Source organism: Phoenix dactylifera, chromosome 16 (assembly GCF_051530095.1).
Source record: "Phoenix dactylifera cultivar Ajwa chromosome 16, Ajwa_hap1_PhDact_Kaust_v1.1, whole genome shotgun sequence".
Classification (NCBI taxonomy): Eukaryota; Viridiplantae; Streptophyta; class Magnoliopsida; order Arecales; family Arecaceae; genus Phoenix; species Phoenix dactylifera.
In genome coordinates this window covers 19,107,841-19,135,802 of record NC_143205.1, presented here as the reverse complement: position 1 = coordinate 19,135,802, position 27,962 = coordinate 19,107,841, and the positions used below count along the sequence as shown (strand labels likewise).

Here is a 27,962-nt window from a genome sequence, read left to right as displayed (position 1 = left end):
TCCCGAGTTCGAACGCAATACACAACGGATAACGAGAAGTGAAGGCCTAGTAAACGTCTGACCACTTCTGCTTGCTTGAACGCTTCTCCGGAGCTTCAAAACCAAATCACTTCCCTTTCGTTTCTTTCCATCAAATAAAAACGATCTCTTCTTCTCTACCCTCCACTCTCTCTTCTCCGAACACTTTGTTGTTTCCTTTCTGAAACCTTCGCGTTTTTAATTTTTATTTTTATTCTATATCTTAGTTCGAGTATTAATGGGGGAAGAGGAACCGGTAAATATCCCTCTCTCCGTTGAATCCCACCCCGACCCCAGCGAACGAGGCAAGGAAATCGACCTCGATGAAAAGCACCCGGATATGGGAGGCGCTGCCGCCAGAGTCCCACCGGAAAACAAAGATTCCTCCGGCGAGGAAGGTAATCGTTACGATTCCAACTCTCTGACGCAAGATTCCGGCGAAAAAATCACCAATCAAGCAGAGCACGAAGAAGATTCCGAGGGGAAGCTCGCCGGAGATGATCAAATCGACAGCGAGGAGCAGTGGAGTCAAAAGATCATCTGCCCACCTTCCCCCTTGCCGCAACCGGCACCGCCGCCGGGGCTAGCGACCCCTCGGCCCGCCGCGCCGGAGGAGTTTCACCTCTCCGATCTCAAAGTGATCGTGCGGCCAAAAGAGGAGCTCGACGATAAGGATGTCCCGATCGATGGCCAGGATCGTCGGGAAATCAAGGGGCGGATAGCCTTCTTCTCGCGGTCCAGCTGCCGCGACTGCGGGGCCGTCCGATCGTTCTTACGGGAGAAATCAGTAGCCTATATCGAGATCAACATCGACGTCTTCCCATCAAGAGAGAAGGAGCTGATCCAACGGACGGGAATCGCCGCGGTGCCCAAGATCTTCGTGAACGAGAAGCTGTTGGGCGGGCTGGAAGCCCTCAACGCGCTGCGGAATAGCGCGGAGTTCGATCGGACGGTGAGGGAGATGGCCAGGGAGCGGTGCCCGGAGACGGCGCCGAGGGCGCCGATCTACGGGTTGGACGACGAGGATATGGTGCCGGGACGAGAACGGACGGACGAGATGGTGGAGATCGTAAGGGTTTTGAGGCGGAAGGTGACGATTAGAGATCGATTGTTTAAGATGACGTTCGTCAAGAAATGTTTCGCAGGAAGCGAATTGGTGGAGACGATTATCCACCACCTCGACTGTGGCCGGAAAAAGGTACGAGTTTACCGATGTGATAAATTTTAGCGATTAAATATGACCGTTCGATCGACATCGCGTGGATGCGGTTTCTTTCATTAAGTTGCATCAAAGAGATGGGTTTAAGTTAAACAAAACCCAAGAAATCGACAGCATTTATTAGCGAGTATTTAATTTATTGTTTTTACCATTAAAAAAAAATCTAAAGTCCGAAGTTTGTTATTTCTAAGTATAAAAGAAATAAATTTATGATTTTGAAATTAAAAACTTTCATATGTTTTTTTTAAAATTTTGTCTTTTTTGTTCTTATCTCGGGGTTTTGCAACATTTTTCTTATCCTAACACATCGTCACAGGAGCCGACTTTTGTTTATATAAAAAATATTATAATTTTTATGTCTATCCCGTTGACGTAGCTGCTGACATATCCTAGTCGTAGTCCGGCCAATGAATAAAATAATACGTTAAATACTATAATCTTAATTTTATTAAGTCAATAACGCAAAATTAAAGGTTGTTCTTCCGTTGTGCCCCCTCTCGTCTTCGTCCTGCTCCGCTTCTCCTTCGTGTTCTCCTCCTCGACCTCGGGTCCATGTCGTGTACCCCCTCCCCAAATCCTGAACGGTAGCCTAACTTTACCTTCGGAGGGAGTGTGCGCCATGGGTCCAGATCGACGGCGGAGAGAGGTGTCGAGGCGTCCTTGGGGCTCGGCGGAGCGGTGAAGTGGCGAATGAAAGGCTCGGCGTTGGTGGAGGTGGCGGGGCGGGGGCGAGGAGAAGCCATCTTGCACACCTTGGGGCCTATCGTAAACGTAAACCGTCTGATCTTGATCGAGCGGCGACTAGTACACCCAAGGAAGCGGGATTGTCCGCATAAGGCGTCTATGCGGAAACGGTCCGCATTGTTCTACGTAGTTATTATGCGGAAACAGTCCGCATAGATCTAGATAGTTATTATGCGGAAACTGTCCGCATAGGCCTAGATAGTTATTATGCGGGAACGGTCCGCATAAATATTATATGCGCACGCTGTTTGCATAAAATATTATATGCGGAAACAGCCCGCATACATAGTATATGTGGCACATATCCGCATAACATATTTCATGCGGAAATCGTCCGCATAAAAATAATATATGCCACAACGGGCCGCATAAAAATTATATGCGGTATGCGGCCGTTGCCGCATAGAATGCACTATGCGGACAGATTCCGCATAGAATGCACTATGCGGGCCGATTCCGCATAAATGCTCTGTGCGGGCCGATTCCGCATAAATGCTCTGTGCGGGCCGATTCCGCATAAATGCTCTGTGCGGACCGTCGATGACGTCGCTGCCCTGGATAATAGGAATGGCGGAGCGTTTCTCGAAGCCGTAGGCGTAGATCCCCCGGAGGAGGTCGTCGCGGATCCCCATCTGGTCGAAGCTCGTGATGGCCTCCACCCCGGGGCTCGTCTCGAAGACCAGGTTCTCGTCGTCGACCCCCCATCCCTGCGGTTGCCGGCCACGAGGGGCCGCCGTTGCGGCCGCCGCCATGGGAGAAGAGACTGGAGCTCGAGACGGAGAGAGATTAGGGACTCGGGAGAGAGACGCGAACCCTAGGAGGATTCGGGGAGCTCGTCGATCCACATAGAATGTCTACACGGAATCAGTCCACGAGCCCTGACCTGCTTCTTGACTGCTGCCGGCAAAGGAGCTGGTTGGCCGGCGGGTGTTGGCGGCGGAGAAGAAGCACGGGAGAGGAAAACGCCAATCTCTGGTGATATTCCGCACCTTGTCAACCTCTAAGTCATTGTCGACCCCTTGGTGCTCTCTCTAGCTCTGAGCACAGCATGGAGCTATGAGCGTAGAGCCGTGGATAGAGAAGGGACCCTTCAATATCTCTTGGCCATAATTTGGGAATTTATCAGCAGAATTGATTAAATTCGGAATACTGTTGGGTAGGAAAAATAGTGTACTTTGATTTGAGTATTTTATATGGCTTATAAAATGTATCCTAGGTGTTATTTATCAATCATGGGCCTAAAGGTTTAATCTTTAGTTTTGCTGGAGGAAAAGTAGTGTCATCCTTCACTTATGTATATTGATGAGTTGTTGAATAAAAGAATATTTGGATCTTATGCCTTGATCATATAAAATTGTGGAAATATAAATATGACAAAGGCTTTTGAAGGAAGAAGAGAACATTTATATAGGGCCTGATGACAATAATATGATCCCAAGCTGTTATGATAAAATTTTAATGGCAGAACAACAGATAGAAATTCTAATTCATCAGCATCATCATTTATTTTCTAAGTAAGGCTGTTAAAAACTTAAGACACTCGTGCATACTTATCATATGTTTTTAGCATTTCATATCTTTTTTATAAATGGATATATAGCATTTTATGTCATATTGCATAAATCTGCTAAGGGCAGTCGGTGGTTGTGTTCAATGATGAATGCATTAATTTCATGATTATGTGCAAATTTGTTATGTTCATATATGATCGACTTAGTCTGTTCTGGCTTTTTGTGATTAAATGTTTGTTGATGGCTTGAATTACATATATCTGCTTAGGGTTGTTAAGAATCTCCGGTGATAATTTTAAATATATGGGCTACTAAGTGTTTACTTTTTTTGTTGTTTAAATTGTTTATATATACGCATATTTGCATTATGTAGATGGATTGCCTCGTAGTCTTGTAGTGTTGTTTAAGTTGTTTATATTTTGTGTAGAACAAATAATGTCTTGCTAATGTGTTATATTTTAACTAGAACTCATGCATTAATTGTTATCGATGTATCTTTAAATAATGTGACATGGATACTTATCATGGTTTAGTAAGAAAAATGCAAGTTTTAATCAATAATTGAAATATATGAATGTATAAATTATTTTGGAATTCTTCTACAAATTTTGTCACCTGCTCAGTCTCCTAATCACCTAGGCTATTTGATGACTATGGATAATGTTCGAGTAGCTGAAAAGTTCTATGTTCTTTGGCATGTCCACGGGCCGGTGCTTGGTCAAGAGTTTCATAGCAGCTTCTCTCTCTGTGTGGAAAAGTAATGCTACATGTTTTTAAGTCGTATCCCACAAGTAGGATCTCTTGGGTCTTTGACTAGAGACTAGTAGAATACAGTACAACTCTGTAAATCAAATAGCACGATTCTTAAAATTTGATTGCATTTTAAAATAATGAAGACAATACTCTTCTCTGTAGGGTGTTGAAGTTGCAAAAGAGCTTGCAAGGAAACATTTCATCCACCATGTGTTCCGGTGAGTCTCCACTTTCATTCACTGACCAATACACACTCTCTTACTTCATTGCATGGAGATCCAGTTCACATGGCTTATTGCTCCTGACTTGTATGTCATAACAAAATAAGTAGGTAAAACCAAAAAATTTGTTTATGCCTAATAATTGAAATTTTACAGAGAGAACGAGTTTGAAGATGCAAGCCATCAATTTTATCGTTTTCTTGAGCATGATCCCATTATCCCCAATTGCTTCAATTTTAGAGGCTCTACCAATGACAATGAGCCTAAGCCAGCTATTGAAGTGGTGCGTAGGCTCACCAAACTGATGACTGCCATACTAGAGGCCTATGCCTCTGATGATAGGCGCCATCTTGATTATGCCCGCATCAGTGTGAGTGAGGAGTTCAGAAGGTATGAATTCCCCCCGAACCTTAACCAGAATCACAGTTGCAAGATTATACCACTGATGAAACTAAACTTCACCAATTTCTTAGGACACAATTGATTTTGTCATTTACTCAGCTGGTGCTTTGTTATCATACTAACAGATATGTGAATATGATCCAAGACCTGCAACGAGTTGATGTCTTTACCCTGTCAGGGAATGAGAAATTGACCTTCTTCATGAACTTGTATAATGCCATGATCACCCATGCCATTGTGAGGGTCAACCGGCAGGGCATTATTGACAGAAGGTCTGCCTTCTTCATTGACTTTCACTATATGATTGGTGGCTGTCCCTACTCCCTCTCCTCCATCAAAGATGGAATCCTAAGATCAAACAGGCGGCAACCTTACTCGATTAGCAAGCCATTTAGCACTGGAGACCGGCGCTTGGAGGTACTGGCTTTTGCTTGCTTTCCATCATTTCACCACAGCAGTGAAGAAAATGGAATCTTTAGCTCCTAAACTCAGCTTAGTTCCTATCTCAATACATTCAGCTAGTACCACCAAAACTGAACCCATTGATCCACTTCGGATTGTGTGACGGGACATGGTCAAGCCCTACTGTGCGATTCTTTTCTACCCAAGGGATTGAAGCAGAACTGAGACATGCTGCAAGGGAGTTCTTCCATGGTGGTGGAGCAGAGGTGGATCTGGAGAACAGAATTGTTCATCTTACAGGAATCATCAAATGGTAAGATTCAAAGCAATCAGCTAATATGTTTTCTATGTTGTATTACTGATCTAGCTAAGACTATCCCTACAGGTACAGTGTTGATTTTGGACAAGATAAAGAGATCTTGAAGTGGGTCTTGGATTACCTGGATGCAAGTAAAGCAGGTTTACTAATGCATCTCTTGAATGATGGAGGCCCTATCAAGATGGTCTACAAGAAATTTGATTGGTCCTTGAACAACTAAAGTGGTCTCTGTTAGCTATATAGATAGAATGATTTGCAACATCAGATGTGAGTGAAGGCATAATAGGTTGTCAGTATTAAAGTGATATGACGAAGGATTTAAAAAAGATATACTTAGAGGACACTTATAGCAAGTAGTACAGTCAGATATACATGTTTGTAGATAACACCTATATAAAAACAGAGGTTAGAGAGAAGAAAACTATGTAATCTTGAGAAAAGGCATGTTACAGCGTTCAAATTTACTGTTACAGGTTCATCATTCATTTGTGCTCAAATGCATCAAGGAGTCTCAGACATTAAAACCAGGCTTGCTGCACCCGTTAGTATAAAAACTGTCAATTTGTAGACATATGACAGGCCTTACGTGAACCAAACAAGATATAAAAACAAAGAGTCTTATATAAACAGACGAAATCTGTAGCTAGTGATTGAAAATATTAGGTGAGAAAGATGTTGAATGACCATCATCATACCAGCAGTGCAAGCCAGCACGACATGATTACATTATACTTAGTAAAGGCTTCTTGATTGCTCGGTAGGATTTTAGCAAAGATGAAACTGGATGCATGTGAGAGCACTGTATAATGTATATAGCCAAATAAAGGGGTTCAGGTAACTTTTAGAAGAAACGGATAGCATCATTACAGCCAGTATGTGAAGTCATGGGTTGGCATTTCAGTTCTGTTTCAGATGGAATTATACGATCGCTGGATTTCTATTTGGACTGAAATTCTAGCAAAAGGAAGGAGCAAAATCTGATACATTCCAGTCTATGATATGTCACTTTCTTGTTTGGATATAGCAAGCAGGATGTAATGCCAGATACAGAGAACTGTGATCTTAGGGAGTAAATATGCTCTGGTATATATAGTAGAAACCATCTTTTGCTTATGGAATCAAGTTAACATGGTAAATCGAAATCTTGTGCTGGATGACAATCTATTTTCAAATGATTTAGCTGCCAACCAGCCTTGGCATCCCCATTGCATTTCTCAAAAAAGAGAGAAAAGATTGAATTAACAAATATATAATTATTAGCATGATTTTTTTTTTCTTTCGATTTCCATAACTGATAACAAATATGTCCAGATTAGACTTTTTAGCAACATGATATTAAAGGGATCTTTGATAGGATACCATGAGGAGCATAAGCTACGAATCTTTTGTGACCCACATATCTGATTAGCATGCTGCTTCATTCAGGTGGTTTTCATCCTCACCAGGCAGAATACTTGCAGAAGTCAGGGCACTGTGAGAAAATCTACCTGCAAAGCAGCAAAATACATGACCGTTTAAAAGATGTAAGACAAAGAAGACTCTATATGATCGAAGTTATTGAGTACTGAAGGATTAAGACATCAAGCTGTAATAATCACCTCCGTGAGCGTGAGTGCAAGCATGATGATACATCTCTGATTTCGATGCTGGACAATTCTCGACACAGACAATGAGGAAGTCCTTAAGCCTCTATTCCTTGAGTAACAAATCCAAGCAAAATTACTATTATCATGTTATAGAGACCTTTTTCCAAACTGAAATGTGAAACTCTAGTAGTTACTGGGGAAAAAAACTGTGAAACTCCAGCTGCATGCTGCAACATACAGAGAATTCTAGCCATAGTCAAACAAAGTGCACTGAAGTAGCCTCTATTAGCTAATGGACTTCAAGCCACCAAGTGGCTCATCTTTGATTGAATAATACGGTTTTGGATTAACTCTGAATGCAGAAAAAATACAGTTAAATATTAAAAGCCTCAACTTGATGATTTGCCCGATGAAATTGAAATACAAACTCATGAATAAAACCTAATAAATCTATTAGAGTTCTGCATTTTCTTTATTTTTTTAAAAAAGGAATTGCTATTTTTTAAAAGTAAAGTTTGATAAATATGAAAGCAATTTGAATCATGGTCACCAAGTAACAAAATTACAAACAAAAAGACCAACACATAATAATTTTGCAAAATTATCAAGGTATGGACTCTGTTTAAGAGAATTACAAAGCAAAGTTAACCCACCGACTCTGAAGTAATGTTTTTTACTCTTCCAAAATAAACCCAATGCAAACCCAACTGAGATTCAAAGAAAGAACAAAATATTTGAATCATCTATCCAACATATCCAAGGTCGTACCCTCATCTATACAGAAGCATCATATTAATAAAACCTTTTGGAGTATGCAGTCATGGTTGAGGTGAAGCACACAAGTGTTTCCAACAGTAGCATAGTGAAAAGAACAAAAGCAAAATAAATCCCTTCATATGAACATAAGATTTAAGCAATTAAGGTTAATGAAAGGGCAAAATAAATTAATACAAAAAGACAAAAAATTAAACGAGCAGTCCAAGAAATAGGATACTACCAAATTCACCATGCTTAATTAAGACTGTAAACTTTGGTCTTGAGCTTTTAACAACTTAGTAACATGACATAAATATCCTCTGGGGCTGCAAAGAAAAAAAAAAAAAAAGTGCAAAACCACAATATTAGAGGTGTTCAGGTGAAAAGATATAAGCCCTAGAACTGTACTGTGCAAAACCAGATAAAAAGTCGTCATGAGCAATAAAGTATCATCATGCTGCATTATGCTGTGATGTCTTAAAGCCAACTAGTTCTGTTATGAATAAGAAAAAGGGTGGCCCAATGTATGAGGCTCCTACTATTGCAGACTCTGGAGAGGGTCAGAAGCATGCAGCTATATCCATGCAAGTGGAGGGGCTGTTCCATGTTTTGAACCCATGACCTCCAGGTTAAAATGGAGCAACCTTACTGTTGAGCCAAGACTCACCGTATGGACTGATTTTGTTATGAATGGAAGGCATATAACAATCTTAGAGGCTCCTTGAAGAAAGAGACTTCAAACCTGTCAGATATATAACAGAAAATCATCATAAAATAAGTGAAAAAAGACAGAAGTAGGCTATACAATGGTATAGTCATTTCTCATAAATAATAGGAAATATAGAAGTAAGATTACTGCAAAAACCTGAAAAAACTAACTGCATGTCATGACCATGTCTGGAACCTATCAATTTGGGCAATCTGAGAGCCGAGGTTTCAGGCTACATCTCAAATAATATTTGAGGAATCACCCAGCACGCTTCCAATCACCAGGGAATCAATTTAGGCACATGAACAGATACTTCAGGTGACAATCAGCAGTTCAAGGATGAGCTTCCGCTTCACCTAATAGAATCAGCCAGTGCTTTCCCATACATCAAAGGGGTCGACATTCTGTGGCCGTGGGCTAGGTATACTTCCTTGACCCCAACCTTTTTGCACTCGCTTCAGAACTTTCATAGCTATCCCACTTCCATCATCTCTGAATATTGATAGACATTGATAGCAGTTTATTTTCTACTGTCTAATAATATAATCCCAAAATGAACTACTCAAGTTTCATCTTGCAGAAAAAAAATATCAGAGAAATTGGAAATATACATGTGTATAAACCAAATGATATACAAAACTCTAAAAAAGTTAAACAAAAGAAGTGAAACAAAGTAAGAATACCAATATGGGTATACCTGTGCAGCAGATTGCGCCAGTCACTTCCAAAGGAAGTATCTTGCTTTGATTTTTTATGTCTAGGTTCCATCTCACTATGTTGAGTATGGGAAGTGACAAATTTTGACTTATCATGACGTTCTGCCATGTCCATCATCTGCTCTGAGAGTTTATCAGCCTCATGTTTATTTCCCTTCTTACCGAGTGCATCAATCACTGGCATGAATGCTGCAGGATCAAATAGATAACCTTTACTAATCATAGAAATGAGCAAGCTCTGAGCATCATCTACCCTCTGTTCCTTACACAGTTCCTCAACAAGATGTTTGTATGGGAAGCGCTCAATGGAAAATCCCCTTTCGAAAGCAATTTGAAGCAGTTCCTTAGCCTCCAATAATTTTCCGTTCATGGAAAACTCATTGCACATTAAACTATAAAGCACTTCCTTCTGGCCACATGTAGTCAGAGCACCATGGAAGATGGCTTGAGCTGCATCAAAAACAGAAGTCTTACAAAAAGCCTTGATAAGCAAGCTGAATGAAGTTATATTAGGCATGATGCCGTTCTTTGACATCTCTTCTAAAAGTGAAGCAGCTTTTCTTGCCATTTCTCCATCACATAGAGACCGAATCAGGTTATTGTAAGTAATTACATCTGGAGGAATCCCTTTTTCTTGCATTTCGTTTATCAAGTTTTGGATTTCATTTAATTGCTGCTTACTCCCCAAACCCCAGATTAACAAGTTGTATGTTCTTGTATTCGGTTTGCAACCTTTCTTCTCCATGTCTCTTAAAACTTTAAAAGCTGAGGACATCTTCCCATGCTTACAGAATGCATGCATGAAAGTGTCATAGATAACTGAATCTGGAGCGATGTTTTTCCCAGTCATTTCAACAAACTTGTTCTTAGCTTCATCCAGTCTGCCAGCATTACACAAACCGCTAATAAGAGTTGAATAAGTGATGAGATCAGGCAAGCAATTCTTGCTATCGTTTCCATCATCTACTAGACCAAGGAATGCATTTCCAAGTTCACCTAGGGCTGCACTTCCGTGTTGCCACATACCATCAACAATTTCCATCGCCTTATCCAATTTCCCATTTTCACACAGACCGTCAATAACAATATTGCAGCTCACAATGTCTAAGCCATATCCTTTCTCATTCATCTTCTGCAACAATATCTCCGCCTCTGAAATCCTTCCCTCTTTCCAAAGACTTTGCAACAAGATATTGCAAGTGAAGGAGTTTGGGAAACATCCATTGCTAACCATCTCACGAAGAATCCTGCTGGCCCCAGAGGCCTTCCCTTTAGTGCAATACCAATGGAGCAAAGTACTATAAGTCACTGTATCAGGAGAAACTCCATCGTTTCTCATCAAACTAATAACTGACTCAGCACCAAAAAACATCCCCTCTTTACACAACCCGTTGATAACAATATTATAAGAGTACAAATTGGGTTTAAGGCCCTTCCGAACCATCTCTTCCAACAGCATCTGAGCCTCAAGCAACCTCCCATTCTTCACCAAGCCCGACAGCCATATATTATAATTCTCCAACTGTGCAAAAAATCCATTCTCTTTCATTGACTCGACTAAAGCCCTGGCTTCGTCCACCATGCCGCCATTGCAAAATCCATTTAGCATTATATTAAAAGTAATCTGATTAGGCTTTGGCAATCCCAACTCATCATTCTGCATATCTCTGAAAATTCTATAAGCTTCTAAGACCTTCCCCGTCTTACAAAGTGCTGATATCCTGGCATTGAAAGTAACCACATTAGGAAAAAGGCCTTCTTTCCTCATCCTCTCCACCAAGCTCTCAGCTTCTCCAATCCTGCCCTCCCGGCAAAAGCCAGAAATCAACGTGTTATAGATTACCAAATTAGGTGAGCACCCAACTCTCTCCATCACATCCAAAAGCTCCACGGCTCGGAGACTGAATCCCGCTTTGCAGTACCCTCGAATTAAAATCCCGAAACTGAACTCATTCGGCTGGCAGCCCTTCACCGTCATTCTATCGAACAACAAGCGGGCCTCATCCAACCGGCCTGAGTCGCACAAAGAACACATCAGGAGATTGAAGGTGTAGGCGTCCGGGGAGACTCCGGCGAGGAGCATGTCCTTGTAGAGGGTCTCCACGAGGTCGGGGCGGTTGGCTTTGAGGGAGGAGTCTAGGAGGGAATTATACAAGCGGATGGGGGGAGGGTGGGAAGGGAAGTGGGAGCGGAGGGAATGGAGCTGGGAGAGGGCGTGGTCGAGGATGCCGGCAGTGGAGGAGGCGAGGGAGATAGCGGCGAGGCAGAGGGGAGCAGCGGAGGGGGGCAGGCGAAGGAGGAGATGGTGGAGGTGGTCAAGCTCGGGGAGGAGGCGGGCGTGGGCGAGGGCGCGGGAGAGGGAGAAAACGGAAGAGGGGGAGGGGGCGGGGGCGGAGGGGGAGGAGAGCCGGTGCTTGAAGAGGCGCCATGCGAGGGCCGGGTTGCTCGCGTTGCGGCGGAGGATTTCGTCCACGAGGCGTCGGGTGTTGCTGGAATTCATGGAATGGGGGGAGTTCGCTTCTCCCCGTGGTTCCCGACGTTCGTTTCTTTATTTGGGACGAAGGGCTCTTCTAAAGTCGGCGGCCGAATCCGGTGAGTTGTTCTGAAGTCGGCAAATATTCCGATTAATTGCCATGTTATGAAGTCGCCAAGTATGCCGACTTTGAGGAAATCCTCTGAACTTGGTAAGATCGTGCACGTATTTTAGTTCGCTAGTATCTGCTGCAGATTTGCTTCTGAAGAAGCAGTGAAGATCTATCCATTGATCTATTTTAATTTAATACTAGCGCTAGACACAAGCCCTCCGTTAATATTTTCAAAAAACTCATGTGTAAATAATTTTTTATCACAAAAAATGCTCAATTATTAATTGTACGAAAAACTAAGATCTTCTCAAAAATGATTGCAAATAAAGGCGCAACTCGAGCAAAATCAAACCGGGTAGTTAGAGGCTCGAGCTCGACTCAATTCAAAATATTTGAATTCAAACTCGACTTCAGATAAATCGAACCTTAACATCCAAGCTTGAATTAGACTCAATCAACAAAAGTAATATCTGAGATTAACTCGATTCGACGCGAAAATCAATCAAGTCATACTTGTGCTCAAATTCGAACCTTAGTCATAATTTAAAAAATATACTTAAAATAGAATATAACATAATATTATATTTTAAAAATATTAAATTAATAAATTATATATTATAAAAATATAATACTATTAACAATACATACTTAATTAAACTCGCGAACTTTCGAGCCAAATATTTTACTACTCGAGCCCAACTTGAAGTTTAAAAATAGTTGAGTCGAGTTGAGCTTGGATCTGACTCAAGCAGCACTGCTGGGCTCTTTTGCACTCTCAATCCCAAATTATTTTGAGATAAGTGCTAAATTGATAATAGATTTAGATTTTTACATAATTAACAGTGGATTTTAATGCCAAATCCAATAAATATGCGAATTATCTAGAAAATTATAATAACTCAGAGGAGTTTCTTGGAACTTCAGAATTTGCTTCGGTCTATTCCGCCTCAAAACCCACGAATCAAACCATTATAAGTTTTAGCGCAAAATTTTTTTGGCCTAATTGTAAATCCGCGCCACCGTTGTTATAAAACTGAAACATCGGCGCGCGCGCGTTTGTTTCCCGCCATAAAAGCCAGAGAGAGAGAGAGAGAGAGAGGGGGAGAGATGCAGACGACTGGGGCGGCGGGAGGCGGAGCGGCGGCCGGGGCGGCGACGGGATGCTTCAAGTGCGGGAGGCCCGGCCACTGGTCGCGAGACTGCCCTTCTTCTTTTTCTGCGACGAATCCCAACCCTAACCCTAACCCTGGGACACCCTTCTCCTCTTCATCCAAATTCCCTCAGCAGCCAGCCTCGGGGAAGGCCACTGCCGCTGCTTCATCCGCCGCCAAGAAGGCCCCGAGGACGAGACCCAAGGTCACGCCGGATCTTCTTCTCTCTGAAGACGGCCTCGGCTACGTCCTCCGCCATTTCCCTCGTTCCTTTAAGTACCATGGTCGCGGTCATGAGGTAAAGCTCCCATCTTTCCTTTGACTTAAAACTTAGATATTCGCCGACTTTTTCGAAATCCTTTCTGAATCTCCTTCTTCTTTTATGAAATCTGCTAGTCTGCGTCTCGTACTCTCTTATCGGTTTTCTTTTGTCGCTAATTTATGCTTGTTTGTTATAGTTTTGGATGTATGGATAGTGATGCCCTCTCCGAGTTCAAATTAGTGGGTTCTTTATTATCCCATATCAGATTCCCTTTCGTTTTATTTCATTCTAGCAGATAATTTTTTTTCTCTGTTGGTAAAGCCCAACTTTTTATCCAAAAAAAGCCTATTCTAGTTCGAGGTTATTCATTATGTTTTTTCCTCTGATTGAGATTGCTAAATTTCTCTTTACCTCCGACTTCGATTTCTTAAGCCTTTCAGTTCTTGATTGCTAGATCAGAACTGTTAACTCATGGTTATTTGTTTTTTGGGCAAAGGTATACCATTGGGCTACTTGTATAAATGGCTACAACTCGTTTTAATGGTTATGACTGTGAATTTACTTCGAACTTATGAATTTTTGTCCATTTGGTCTTTTTCTTCAGTCCTCCAATGATGAATGAGTATTTGCCTTGCTTGCACAGGTCAGCGATCTGGGTAATTTGATTAATTTGTATGCAGAATGGCATGCTCGTTTGATCCCGTACTACTCCTTTGATCAATTTGTGCACAAAGTTGAGCAAGTTGGTGCCACCAAGCGAGTTAGGGTAAGTTCTAGGAAGATGTAAATATTTTTTTGGTTACACTTAGATGAAGGATTTACAAAGATTTTAGAGTACAATTATGATGCATGACTATGTCTCCTGGTGCTGTGCGTCGGTGATATTTCTGTCACATTGCTATGGAAGCTAACTGGGGGCATATGGTTTGCATAGGCAAGAAAAAGCCTAACTAGTTCTGGTACCAAGGCCATGCTCTGTATTTGCCTTAACATTGGAGTTGAAATTACTTGTAAAAATCTTCATTTGGAACCGTTCCACATGCTTATTGCTGCTTTTTGAACAAAGTTAGTAAGTTACCCTCTTTAGCCGGGTATTAGTAAATTATTCCTGTAGGTTAGTTATTGCTGGTCTTAGTTGCAACTTCTTATCTTTTATGTGTACCTTGTCCTTTATTTTTTTCACTCAAAATAAAATATGTATTATCTTTTCCTATTGCAAGGTCATCTAAGAGATCTCTATGATGTTTCAACATTGACTTGCTCCACTTTTTTCATGATTTACCAGGATGGTTTTATATTTTAATTGTGTTTACAAGTATGAAACTAATTGTTAATTTTTTTGTGTGAAGGTCATATCAACTGTATGTCATGTGATAATTTTTTTATTGCTAACATTGATATTGTAATCATTTTCTCCCCTGATAGAAAACAATAGTTTCAAGTTTCTGTCATCTTAATTGCATCAATCTGGACCAGTGTTTGGATGGGGATAAAAGACTGCTCGGTTGAGTGTAGAAAGATAAAACAAACATCAAAAATTCATGCGAGTTTATCGTGTGTTAATTTGTTATAATTAATTATTTTTGATTGTAAAAGCATGTGATTTCTCAATTCAATTTAAGTTTGTGCTGCTATATAGTTACTGGTTTACACCTTTGGCACTAAAAATAGATATTCAGATATCTAATAATTGCAAGTTGTCATAGGTAAGTCTCTAAGAGGATATGTGCAAATATTTTTCATCAAATAATTAAACTTTAGTTTCTATTCATTGCATCTGCAAAGTGCAAGCTTCTCTCTCCTTTTTTTTTTTCCTAATTGATATGTGCAATTTGATAGCAGCTGGCATCAACTCGCACGATCTACTTTAAATTGGGATTTTTGATTGTTTGTTATCTTTAGTCATATTTGCTGAGTATAAGGTTTATTTAAGAGTTCTAGCTGCATTGTCTTTGTAGGTTTCTTTATCAATAATTTACAAAGTTGGTCTAGGAACTGCTTTAGTGGCTTTTTATGCGAGGTCTGCACGTGCGTATTTTTCTCCTTTTTTTGCAGGGATCTTGAATCTGAATAAATTAGTGAATCCATTCAACCTGTCATTTTTATTCTTCTCCCATCTGCCCTCTTGATTGGTCTTTTTAGGTTTCAACTACAGCTTGCAAGCCTATTCATGTACCATCTCTGCTATTATAGGGCAAAATCTGGGAGGCTGTGACATGTGCCCCTCACCTGCTAAATAGTAGTATTGCATGATTTTCTCTTACTTATACCATTTTTTCATTTTCTTTTTTTATCAAGAGATGCATTGCAGAATTGAGAGAGAGAGTTGCCAAAGGAGGAGACCCCACAAAGCTGCACGAACCACCAGTTGAACAAGTTCCTTTGGAGTGCGAAGTAGGTATGTACCATGTAACCTTATCCAAGTATGAATTCTCCATTTGAAGTTATACTGTATTCATTTCTCACTGAGCACCTTTGTTTATATTACTATGTTATTGCAAAATTTGCATTTCGGACGTGCCACTGATGTACAGCTATTCCCTATGCTGTTATTAGTCAGATCATATACTGTGTTATCATCAAGAAGAGGAAATTTTGGCCATTGTTGATGGCAACATCACCACTTGAGCAGCATGTTGTGCCCATTTCAATGTCAAATTGCATAAGATATATATTTACCCGGATTATATGTGTCTATTGATGTGTAAACAGCTGTTGTCTTGAAATTATTCAGAGGTTAGACTTCAAACAAGGTTAAATTGCATATTATTTGCAACCACCAGATTATGACATTACTGTCATGTTCTTAATGCTTGTCTTTTAATGTCTGACAGAAGTTATAAACAGCAGATAATGGAAACGTTCATGAATCTAACTTCTACAAACAATTTATTGCCACAGAAAACACTGCCATGGAGGACCAAATTGCCGATACTATAGATCCACCATTGGAGAATCATGATGCTGATGATATGCAAGAGGATATGTTTAATGAGATTTATGAGAAGGCTGCTGAGGTAAGTTGTTTAGCTGTTTGATATTCATAACAAGACCTACACTATATCTGGGCAGTCATGTCCATAATCAATGTCGCTATTCTTTCCTTTGAGTTATTTACTGATGGTTGCTTTGTAAAGCAACTCCGAAATTTGCAAATACTAGATTGTTGATCAAATGGTGCTCTTGAAAGTTCTAGTACGTTCAACTTTTGACCCAACTAGTAGCCCAAAATGCATTAAACCTGTCTAGATAACTACTTAACTGGAGCAACTAATATCTCAGTGGACTTGAACACATGGTCTCATTTTTCGATTTTTATTTTTTTTGTCAGAAATTTCATTTTCATATTAGGAGATTTTGACTTCCTCGAATAGAAAACTATATTTCTACAAGACTTTTACTGATTTAACATTTGATATCTGCTGAATCCAAATGGAGATTTATTTATGTATGCATTTTCTCAATTTATTGTATTTATATATGCTTGACTATGAGAAATATGCTTGACACTGAGAAACATAATTTGTAGATTTCAACTTGCATGGCAATTGCAATCTCTTTATACACATCATCCAGAACATGACAGCTCTGCTTTTGAAATTGCCATTTGCAACTGCAGGAACCACATCACCCCTCGCAACAGGAACCTTCTCAAGGTTCGCAGGGCATAGCTGCTTCTGAAGTAGACCCAGAGCTTAGATCTCTAGAAGAGCCACCGAATCAAGCAGCAGTAAATACTGTGACAGTGCCTAGCAAGATTCAGATTACTGAAGAGCAAAGGGCCCGCATGGAAGCCAACCGCTTAAAGGCTTTAGAAAGAGCTGCAGCTCGTGCTCGTGTCTCCCAGGCTCCTTGAATCTTCTCTTCCTTTCGGTGCATCACAATATTTTGTTCAATGCCAACTTGCTTTGTTCAGCCAGCTCGGCCTGCCCGATTGTTTATATTAAAACTTCTCAACTTCGTTTGCTTGTCATATTCACATGGAATTAAGCAAACACTAACAGACTGGCTAATCTGAAGCAGTGAAGTTCTGTTCCTTTTGGATGCATTTCCCACCATCGATATGGAGCGATCCTAGTCGTTTCATCCTGTTCTCCGGGACACATCTTCACTCATTCAGCAATAATCTTCCTCTATATTAGTGTAATTCTCACTATTATAGTGCATGATTGGGCATGGATATCTTTATTGCAGCAAACTTCTGCATCCTCATCAATCGTTCACTCTCGATGCACTGCAAATTTTGATATGGTCATCTTTTTTTCCAAGCCATATAGATGTATCCCTTGTTGCTCATTAAGAAATGATCAGCCTCCTTGCTATTGTTTTCATGCTCGGCTTCACATTGTCTTCTTTCCGAGCAACATGGCCTCATTGTCTTTTGGTCGGCAGCAACGATGTTCCTTATACTGGAGCATCAGTCCATGATCCTCACCTTTTTTTCAGATACTACATGCATGTAGATTTCCTTATCCGGCAAACATGGCTGTCCCTTGCAAGAACAGGATTATGGGCCATCACGTTCCCCCAGTGGATCACGATTCAACAGTAGTCCCCTTCAAATGTTGTGAGGGCCCATGTATCAGATGGAGGGATTTCATACACCCTTGAGAGTCCTTTGTAAGTACTAATAGTTAAGTCATCAATCCAGGCATAGAAAGTATCACAGAGAAAGCGAAAAGAACAAAAGAGGGGGGGGGGGGGGGGGGGGGGGGTCCAGATTTCCGGTAGGAAAAATAAAAATGGGAGGAAGAATCCATTCTCGAATAATCTCTAAAATCTCAAGATTTACACCGCAACTCCAGGGATTCTACAACTTGGCCGTTGAAGAGAAGAATCATTTTAAAACTCGATCAATCCCGCTCTCCAAAATTCAAATGCTCGGGCCCACGCTCCCGTGGCAAACCCTGCACCGTATCCGACCACCGCCCGGGGGAGTGGTCGCTGCTGTTGGACGACAAGATCACCTCCGACCGCGCGTCCCGGATCATCTTCAGCACCTCCTTGGTCGCCGGCCGCCGCTCTGCGTCCACCGCCGCGCATGCCATTGCGACGTTGAGCAGTGCCGCCAGCTTGTCCTCCGACGCCTCGTTCCCGGACGACACCGGGTCCTCCCCGGACTCCTTCTCCTCGTCGCGCACAGAGCGTACCCACCGGGGGATGTCAGCGCCGTGCTCCTCGACAAGGTCTTGGAAGGGGGTTTTGCCGGTGAGGAGCTCGAGGAGGAGGACGCCGAAGCTGTAGACGTCGGAGTGGGGGGTGAAGGAGCGGAAGCGGGGGTGGCGGGTTTCGGGGGCACGGTAGAAGAGGGAGGAGGAGGCGGGGAGGTGGTAGTCGTCGTCGGTGGAGGGGAGGAGGAAGGGGACGAGGCCGTAGTCGGTGAGGCAGGACTCGAAGTCGGCACCAAGCAGGACGTTGGAGGACTTGAGGTTGCCATGGACGACGGGCGGCGATGATTGGTGGAGGTAGAGGAGGCCGGCGGCGACATCCTCGGCGATCTTCAGGCACGATGTCCAGTGCAGGGGCTTACCGCTGCCGGAGGGCCGGGATCCTGCTCAGATCAAATCACAGCCACACATCAAATTAACTTTCCCATTCCTTCTATCATAGAAAAATAATATCATGAATAAATAGACAATAAAGTTATTGTTTAGAGAAATGCATGCATATCACGTAAATTACATATAAAATCATAGACTTGAGAGCAATGGCAGGGCCAAGTTTTGCAATATCATGTGATCTCTCTTGATAAATGTCTGAACTCCATGTTTCACTCCATTTTTTTTTTTGACTCAGAAGTTTGGATACTTATCAGTGACAACTGGATCAAAGTGAGGTTTTATATAGCGAGGATTCGATGGAACAAAGTCTTAGATACCACCAAGACATAAGACTAACATCAACTCAATCAATTAGCATCTTAGCATCTGGAGAAAAAAAAAAGAAAGAAAGGGAGGGCAAAAGAAGGAAGAAAATTTGTCCCCCCCCCCCTCAGGCATACACTTACAAAATCCCATTCTGAAAGTGTGTCTACATTTGATACATTCTTGCCTTTTCTTCATGGAGAGAGATAATAGTCATATATCAGCTGAAACCAGCATATACTTATCGAATTATAACCAACAACAAATAAATCAGATATGGAATCACAGCAATTCATACTTTGTTACATGCGCAATCACAAGCCTATATAATAATTTGGGCTCCATAAACTAGTTTTTTTTTGCAAACATTCCATAAACTAGACTTCTCAAGCATGTTGCTTCACATGTAGGTCATCACCTCGTTTGGACGTGGGCAATGAGAAGTGGGCCGTCCTCACGGGACCGACAGAGGTCCAAACGAAGCAGGAAGCAGAGTCACAGGAGGAAGACCGAACCAGAGCGAGTGGCGCAAACCAACAAAGAGGAAGCAGCCAAATAAGGTTATGCGGCAAGGGACAAGACGCGCTCTGAGAAGTCTAATGCGTGAACTAGCGACAAAGTCCAGGCATGGGCCTTCCACACTGAAAGGTTCACGAGAAACGACAGTGGACGAGGGGTTATTTCAAACAACAAAGTTGAGATGGGTCATGGCCAAATAAGTAGTACTAATCTAATGCCACCTTCTTTGACGCCTTTTGAATGATATTAACTCGGCCAGATAACCGGACACAGGCAGCAGTATCTTTTGACCCAAAAGCACTTTTGTGACTTTGTGGACTTGGGATTTTACTCGTGATTCGTTTCGGTTGTATTTGATCTGTGGGCACGAACGGAGAGCTAGGGATGCAGGGATACTCGAACAGTTGAACAGTCTCGCTGATCATGACCGTACGTTAGGGATGGCACTCATATGGAGTCACATCAGCCAAGAGGATGAGACAAGGAAGTACAGGGGAACCGCCCAACGAAAGACGGGGGCCTTCTCTCGCCACGCCACTCGCTGGGCGGAGGGAAAGAGCGGACTTTTTTAAAACAACCCCTTGCACAATTCTATATTTATAAACATAAAAGTTTGTCGCATTGTTTAGTACTCCAACATTTTTTTCATATTTTATAGAGCGCTTACATAACAATTCCCTGACGCTAAATTTACGATACACGTTTTAAAGGAATTAGTTGCGTTAACTAACGTGAATGCCGCCATGAATTAAGCAGGAAGTTAGAATTTAAGGACGGAGTTGTTGATGCAGGGACTGATAAATGAAATGTATTTCGCCACACTACTCCATTCCCCATCACATGGAGCTATGATTCATAGCAGCAAATGAATGAACCAATGTCACCACTAGCCTCCAGCCAAGTTGGATGGGGAATGGTGAGTATAGTCTTGGCCCGTATTCAATATAAAAAAGAGGGAGTCGGTCAGAGAAGAAGAATTTTTCAGGGGCTTATACGTAAAAGAAAAAAAGAAGAGATAGAGAGAGAGAGAGAAGGCATACCATGGACGAGGGAGAAGAGGCTGCCATTGGGGAAGTAATCGTAGACAAGGAGGCGCTCCTCCTTGGCCTGTAAGTATGCCCGGAGAGGCACAAGATTGGGATGGCGGAGGCGGCCGAGCTCCTCCATCCGTCGCCGGAACTCCTCCACTCCAGGCTGGGTCTCCTTGAGCCGCTTCACCGTCACAATGAAGCCGGACTCCATCACCGCCTTGTACGTGCTCCCCACCGTCCCCCTCCCCAGCGTCTCCGCCGACGCCTTCAGGAGGTCCTCCAAGCTATACATCTCCCCCACCCCGCCGCAAAACACCAGCTTTCCGAGCCCCTCCCCCTCCCACGAGAACCCCCCCTTCGGTCCTCCTCCTCCGCCGCCGCCGCCGCCACCTTCCACTTCTCTTCCTCCGCCGCCGCAGCCTTCTTCTATGGACTTATCTACTCCGACTCCCCGAGTTCTACTTCCCCCTGCTACTATTTGCCGTTTTCTTCTGAACACCAAGCATACGACTAATGCTAAGCACGTAGATAGGACCAGAACTCCAGCAATGGAGCCGGCGATGATGCCAATGAGTCTTTTGATGCCGCTTTTTTTGTTATTGGAAGCGATAATAGGAGGAAAGGCATTGATGGTAGAAGAAATGGAGGATTTTGGACTGTTGGAGGGCGGAAATGTCAGTTTTTGAGAACAGGGGAGTTTGATTTGGGAGCCGCAGAGGTTGGGGTTGTGCTGGAACGAGGAGAGATTGAACTGGAAGAGGGCTTTGGTGGCTGGAATTTCGCCGGAGAGGTTGTTATTTGAGACGTTCAGGTAGCGGAGGCTCGGCTGGTCGAAAGCCGGGATCTCCCCTGTGAGGTGGTTGTGTTGGAGAAAGAGGGTATAGAGCCGGGGGATTCCGGCTAGGGCCACCGGAATGGGACCGGACAGGAGGTTGTTGGACAAAACGACGACCTTGAGGCGGTGGAGGACGGCGAGGTTGGCCGGGATCCGGCCGGAGAAGCGGTTGTCGTTGAGGTAGAGGGACTTGAGGTTGACGAGAGCGGCGAGGTCGGGGATGGCGCCGGAGAGGGAGTTGGATTTGAGGCTGAGGACACGGAGCTGGTCGAGGGGGAAGAGGATCTCCGGCGTTAGGGTTCCGGTGAGGTTGAGGAACTCGAGCACGAGCTTGGTGACCCTCCCATTGGAAGCACACTCCTTTACTCCATACCACCCGTTGCAGAACTCCGGCGAGGCCTCCCGTCGCCACGGGATGGCGTCCAAAGGATCAATGGAGGCCTTCAAAGCCAAAAGGGCCTCCGCGTCGCTAGATTTAGCTCTAATGGAGTAAATGCGAGCAAAAGAGAAACAAAGCAAGAGGAGAAAGAGAAGCAAACACCTTGGAGAAATGGGCTCCGACTCCATGGATGCCAGTACCAGCAAAAGAGTAAAGAAACAAGTAAATGGTATTCAATGCGGCAAGAGGTTACTCTCCAACGGATTGAAAGCCGTCATGGATCAGAGAAAGGGATGGTTTTTCCTCGCTCCGCCCGGAAAGGGAAAGACTCAAAGTCTTTCAACGAGATTAGAGCTTCAGAAGGCTACGAGAACGACCGAGTGAGCTCGGTCGAGCGAATCCGTCGATCTGTGGGCATTGGAATGGCTTCACGTGAACTGGGCTCAGAGACGCTTCCTATGGCTGCCCCATCCTGCTGGCTATTAAAAAGAAAAAACATTTTTTTAGTACTCCCACCTCGGGTACGAAAGCCCATTTCTTTATTGCCGTCCTTCTCTCGACCTTTTCTCTCTCGATGGCATGGGATCCGATGGGGTCCTCAGATCTCCATGGTCGAGAGAGAACCAATGCCTCCCAACGGTCAAAAAGAGCAGCAGCCATAACAACTAGAAATTTCAGAACAAGAAGAAGAATGAACCAGATGTAATCTCAGAAGGACAAACCTGATCGTATGAAAAGCCTTAAGAGCTCTTCAGACAAATATATCCTCGGACATTTCATCTTCATGCCTACCGGAGAGAGGCAGTGCAGGGATCAAAGGACGGAGGGAGAGAGAGGTGACAGCTCTCTCGTCAAAGAAGTGGAGTTTTAGACATCTTAGCTGCTTTCTGGTCTAGAAAACAACCAGGGGGATGGTTCTTCTGATACGTGTCAAGCGCAGTGAGACCTCATGTGGGACCATAGAGGACGGTCCTTTTGGTAAGAGCAAGCCAAGTGACGCCGGAGAGCTTTTCACACGTCGCATCTTCCAGGGTGCATGCGGGTTCCACTTAAAACCAGTTTTGTGGCTTAGAATTTCGGTCAGGGTGGGAAATTTGGTGCGTTTAAGAGAGACTACGTCTGCTCGTAGAGAGTTCGGTACGATATTTTTCATCTAGAAGTAAACTCGAAGATCAATTTCGATAATTATATTCTACAGAGCGATGTAAGAGGAGGTACCGGCTTTCGGGTCAGAGGCCTAAACTCCAAGATGGTTGCTGCTAGAGACTTCCAGTTGTTCAATACCTCGATACCCGAGGCAAAGCTGAGAGTGGCCTGAACTGGGCTGTGCTAATAGGCTGGCTATTCAAGCGAGGCATGTTTTTCGAGAGGCCAACACTGCTATTGATTGGGTGACTTTTTTTGTAGCTCACCGTTCGGGGATACATCTTTGGGTGGACGAGGCAGAATTACCAAGTGCATTTTAAGATGCACTGCTTTTTGATTTTTTTGGTTGTATCTGTACACATATTGTATGGTTCTTCCGTTTTTAGCAAAAAAAAAAAAAACAAAAACAAAAAAAAACAACGCTTTTGGGGGGTCCGAAATGTAGGGGCCCACCGCTATGGGCCCCTCCGGAGAACGCCAGCTATATCGGTCGTTTTGGCGCCGTCGGGCTCGCCATTTGGTCCGGATGGCGACGTAGCGGCGTCTCCCGGTGCATGTGGCCGCAAACAAGAAATGCTGCGAGGCCCAAACATGTTACAAAAACGATTTCTTCACAGTAGTGGACACGTGGCAAATGCATGGGTCGTCGTGCCATAAACATTATCTAGTCTATTGACCCATTTGGGGCTGTAGCATTACTTGGAGGCAAATCTCGACCATCGTGTCCGACGACGTCAGAGTAGTTATGGCAGCCTGGTGATGTATTGTGGGACCCCACCAACGAGGGCATGATGGATGACGACAGAAGGGTGTGACCCAGCTACGAGCATAAATGACTCGATTGAGTTGGATGGATGGTTCTTATGGCTAGATTTGGTGCTTTTTTGTTTTGGATTAAGCGGAATGATTTGATTTTTCAGGTTCACCTACTCAATCTTAAGCTTTATGTTAAACCACCTTTTTGCACCAATAATGATGCAATTTAGGTAGATTAGACTAGACTAGGGCCAACTGAGGCACCACATATTAGTTATTAAACCACTCAACCCAACTCTAATCTAAATGCAACACTAGTTAATGGGCCACGCTCCACCCTAGTAGTATGATTTGGTTCATAAGCGGTTCGAGATAGTGAGTTACTACTTCTGATAAGTACCCAAAAATTCATATTGAAGTTCGACAGAACTTCTGTTAAGCCAATAATACTTTGATCTGTTCTTCATTGGAGCTACAAAGGATTATCTAAACTGATTCGTTTTTGCTGATAAGCAACAATTACATCATAGAAACTACAAAAATACAGTTCTTTCTCTGTTGTATACTTGTAGTTATTATTGTTAAATGTATTATTTTGATAGTTTTAGAGATTATATGCATTATACTTATTTGCACAAATATTTCTATGATTCATGATCATTAATACAAACCTCCATTCTACCCCTTGAATCAAAAATATAAATTTAGAAAGTGTTTGGTATAGATGAGATAATTGGAGATTTATCTTAGAAATAGGGGGTTATCCTACCAAATACCTCCAAAGCATCTCAGAATGGCATTACTTCGACCATTGCAAGAGGTAAGGGAGAGAAGGGATGGACTATTATTATCCCATATAATAGGAAAATTTTATCCCCTCTCTAAACATGCAAAAAAAGTGGGGTGCAAGTTTCTCACTGTAATAAAATTTGATGCATTCATTTATTCTTTTCACTTATTTGACAAGCTAGATACGAAAAAGAGATTTATCCGATGGAATAGCCTATCACTTCTATAGTACAAAAGCAGCTTTAGAGAAAGGTTTAATATATCTTTATTTTTTTCGAGGGCGTAGTTTAGATTTCTTCAACTTATGTTATTTATTCAACATATGTTATATCATTTTTATTTATATTTTTGTTTTATATTTTATTTATCTATTTATTTTATTTCGTTTTATTATTTATCTATTATATTTTTAGTTAATTCTATTTAATAATTCATAGTTTTTATTTTTTTATTTTTTTTTCTTTAGTAATTCAAAGTAAAACTTTAAGTAATAATTGGTATAATATTACAACAGTATGAATTAATTGTTTTTTAATAAAATAATATTTTAATAAAAATAATTAAATTATTTATTTATCTTATATTATAATAATGATAGTTAATTTATATTAAATGCTTTGTTTGTTATGTATTATAAAAAAATATTGTGTTATTTTATGGAAGTAATTTTTTCCCTGTAGGAAATAGTATTTCTCCAGAGAGGATGCAGGGTTTCGGCTCCTCGCCTAAGCGTTATTTGCATGGGAGAATCCAGTACCCACCGAGATTTTCGACTCGTCACAAGACCCTTCACACTAACGGAAGAACCCAGGCGGCACCTCTCGTTTCTGCCATTCTCTAACTCTCCCTCTTCATTCCTCCCTTCTTCCATTAGATTTCGCTTCAGCATTCACTAAATCGTCCAATCGAAACCTAGCCGCTTTCACTTCCTTATTCTCTTCCCTTTTTCTATCAGGTTGTGCTATCTTCTCTCCATCCTTGGAATCAAATCCGGTCACTTCCGTTTCTCTTTCTACTATATTCTCGCTCGTTGATCCCATCACTCTCCTTTTCGCTGTGTTTCCTCTACAGTCTCGCCCATGCCTGTTGCTGCCTCTGGAATCCTGGTCAATCTTTGATGTCATGGGGACGTACACCATTGCCTAGAGGTATACCACTCTGCAAGGAACCAGAGAGCAGAGGGTGTTTGACGAAATGCCCAAGAAAACCACCGTGTCTTAAAACGACTGCAACCATTAATCCTACGACTCGTTTGGTTCGCGGGACAAAAAAGAAAAAAAAAAGGTATAGTCAATAAAAAAATAAATAAATATCTGTTATTTGATTGAACCTTTTAAACGAGGAAGATAGAAAAATAGTATTTTTATAAAAAAATATTTTTTATATTTTATAAATAATAAAAATTTATAGAGATGTGAAAAACTATTTTTTTACGGTTGGAAATTGAGGTTTTTATTTTTCAAAGTACCCATGAGCTATGAAAATTCATGAGCAAGATTTTTTTCTTTATTAAGAGTATCGTAGGTGTTGCTGGAAATTGGACCCGGGGGCCGCCGCGAAGCCGGGGAAGGAGGAGCTCCGCTGCTATAGGGGGCGGACGGCGGTGCGCCGGCCGGCTGCGTCCTCCGCTGCGGGGGCGTGGGAGCGTCCGAAGAGGGGTGGTGCGTCCAGTTCTGTCCTGTCCTGCAAAAAAGCCGGTGGCCGGGCTCCCCGGCGCCGGCCCTCCGATGCCTAAGTCAGAGGGGGCCAGTATGTGGAGAGAGCAGGGAAGAGAGTATGTGGAGAAGACAGAGAATATTGTGTTCAATTGTGTCTGTGCTGTTTTCTTCCTTTTTCCCCCGGTCTAGGAGGGTTCTCTCCAGCTCCGGGTTTTTCCTCTTGTTTTTGGTCCTCTCTCCCTTTTCCCCCCAGGTTTCCTTTTATAGGAGGATTTTTGTTACCTGGGAGGTGACAGGAGGTTTGTCCTGTTTTGTAATAATTGGGCACGATTTGGCCCATTAATGGCGTAATGGAGAACGGGACCGGATCAGACCGGAATCAGGGAGTTGTCACGGTCGATCGGACCTGTTGGAGTGGTTGAACCGCCGGCTGTGGTGGGCCTGGGGTCCGTGGATGGTAAGTGCATTTATTACCGAATGAACCGGCGGTCAGGGAGAGCCATACGTTCTGATGGTTCAGTGATCCGGAGATCGTCTTGGGCCGTGTTCATTAAATGACTGAGTGCATCGGAGACTTGAGAGAATCTCGTGCATTAATGGCAGGTCGTGCCGAATACCTGCGAAGATCTTATGCCTTGATGGCTTGGAGATAGTGGCAGGTTATAGTGGAGTTGTCAGGTCCCTTAGAGGGTTAGGTGGAAATTGGATATTTGGCTAAGGCATGTGCTCGGCCTGCTGTGCTCGGCCTTCTGGTCTCGGCCTTCTGGTCTCGGCTCTCTGGTCTCGGCCTTCTGGTCTCGGCTCTCTGGTCTCGGCTCTCTGGTCTCGGCCTTCTGGTCTCGGCTCTCTGGTCTCGGCTCTCTGGTCTCGGCTCTCTGGTCTATGAGCTCGAGAGCGGAAGAGCCCGATCACTTAGGATGAGCTCGAGAGCGGAAGAGCCCGATCACTTAGGATGAGCTCGAGAGCGGAAGAGCCCGATCACTTAGGATGAGCTCGAGAGCGGAAGAGCTCGATCACTTAGGATGAGCTCGAGAGCGGAAGAGCCCGATCACTTAGGATGAGCTCGAAAGCGGAAGAGCCCGATCACTTAGGATGAGCTCGAGCTTGCTGATGGATTTAGGTGCTATAATTACATTTGTGGGGTGGTCCATTTTTCCACCAACACTACCCCCGACTTCCGAGTCCGAGCTGCTTTTTGGCTCGGGCAAAGGAAGTAGTTCAGTCATCGATCGTCCTGGTGCTGTGAGCGTTCTTACACCAAGGCGACTGAAGACGCTTTTTCTGCTCGGAGTCCGTTCTTTGGGGACGTCGGCAGAGAAGAATCCAAGTAAAGATAAATGAGAATGTAAAGACATTAAATGAATGGGTACCTTGTACCGTGTGCGTCCTTACGCCGAGGCGACTGAAGACGCTTCTCTGCTCGGACTCCGTTCTTTGGGGACGTCGGCAGAGAAATCCAAGAATAGGATAGACAATGTAGAGACATTAATGTAGAAACATTAAGTAAATGGGTACCTCTCATGCAGTTGGAGTTAAGTGCTTCAGGTCGACTCAGCGGCCTTCTTTGGGTTGTGGTCGACTCAGCAGGGTGCCCCCACTCAGATCGGGGCGTGTTGTCGTAGGAGGCGTCG

The 27,962-nt window shown here is 43.0% G+C and overlaps 4 protein-coding genes across 9 annotated transcripts; 2 read left to right on the top strand and 2 right to left on the bottom strand.

Annotated features, from left to right (window-relative positions):
• LOC103717380 (uncharacterized) lies at nucleotides 1-6,070 on the top strand. Of its 2 annotated transcripts, none has more exons than XM_088712552.2 (6): nucleotides 1-1,216; nucleotides 4,408-4,463; nucleotides 4,623-4,856; nucleotides 4,994-5,285; nucleotides 5,387-5,583; nucleotides 5,656-6,070. In XM_088712552.2, exons 1-6 carry the CDS (start codon nucleotides 257-259, stop codon nucleotides 5,807-5,809), a joined length of 1,893 nt encoding a protein of 630 aa, XP_088568678.2. In that variant the 5' UTR covers nucleotides 1-256; the 3' UTR covers nucleotides 5,810-6,070. The 2 variants fall into 2 exon arrangements, with proteins under 2 accessions (XP_088568678.2, XP_088568677.2); XM_088712551.2 differs by having other exon boundaries at nucleotides 20-1,216; nucleotides 5,366-5,583.
• Nucleotides 6,071-6,822: 752 nt separating this feature from the next.
• Nucleotides 6,823-11,891, bottom strand: LOC103717390 (Pentatricopeptide repeat (PPR) superfamily protein). Of its 5 annotated transcripts, none has more exons than XM_088712548.2 (6): nucleotides 9,338-11,891; nucleotides 8,797-9,132; nucleotides 8,599-8,673; nucleotides 8,173-8,257; nucleotides 7,188-7,284; nucleotides 6,823-7,076 (listed from the first exon to the last, which is right to left on the bottom strand). In XM_088712548.2, the coding sequence occupies exons 1-2, from the start codon at nucleotides 11,854-11,856 to the stop codon at nucleotides 9,006-9,008; spliced, it is 2,646 nt and encodes an 881-aa protein (XP_088568674.2). In that variant the 5' UTR covers nucleotides 11,857-11,891; the 3' UTR covers nucleotides 6,823-7,076; nucleotides 7,188-7,284; nucleotides 8,173-8,257; nucleotides 8,599-8,673; nucleotides 8,797-9,005. The 5 variants fall into 5 exon arrangements, with proteins under 5 accessions (XP_088568674.2, XP_088568673.2, XP_088568675.2 ...); XM_088712547.2 differs by having other exon boundaries at nucleotides 7,188-7,402; nucleotides 9,338-11,890; XM_088712549.2 differs by having other exon boundaries at nucleotides 7,188-7,278; nucleotides 9,338-11,890.
• A 1,049-nt stretch (nucleotides 11,892-12,940) lies between these two features.
• Nucleotides 12,941-17,390, top strand: LOC103718719 (zinc knuckle (CCHC-type) family protein). The gene is made up of 5 exons (XM_008807660.5): nucleotides 12,941-13,390; nucleotides 13,998-14,120; nucleotides 15,653-15,752; nucleotides 16,256-16,371; nucleotides 16,974-17,390. The coding sequence occupies exons 1-5, from the start codon at nucleotides 13,049-13,051 to the stop codon at nucleotides 17,208-17,210; spliced, it is 918 nt and encodes a 305-aa protein (XP_008805882.4). The 5' UTR covers nucleotides 12,941-13,048; the 3' UTR covers nucleotides 17,211-17,390.
• LOC120104244 (inactive leucine-rich repeat receptor-like serine/threonine-protein kinase At1g60630) lies at nucleotides 17,339-22,323 on the bottom strand. Its single transcript, XM_039115085.3, has 2 exons — nucleotides 20,778-22,323; nucleotides 17,339-18,905 (listed from the first exon to the last, which is right to left on the bottom strand). The coding sequence occupies exons 1-2, from the start codon at nucleotides 22,168-22,170 to the stop codon at nucleotides 18,208-18,210; spliced, it is 2,091 nt and encodes a 696-aa protein (XP_038971013.3). The 5' UTR covers nucleotides 22,171-22,323; the 3' UTR covers nucleotides 17,339-18,207.
• Between the last annotated feature and the right edge of the window lie 5,639 nt (nucleotides 22,324-27,962).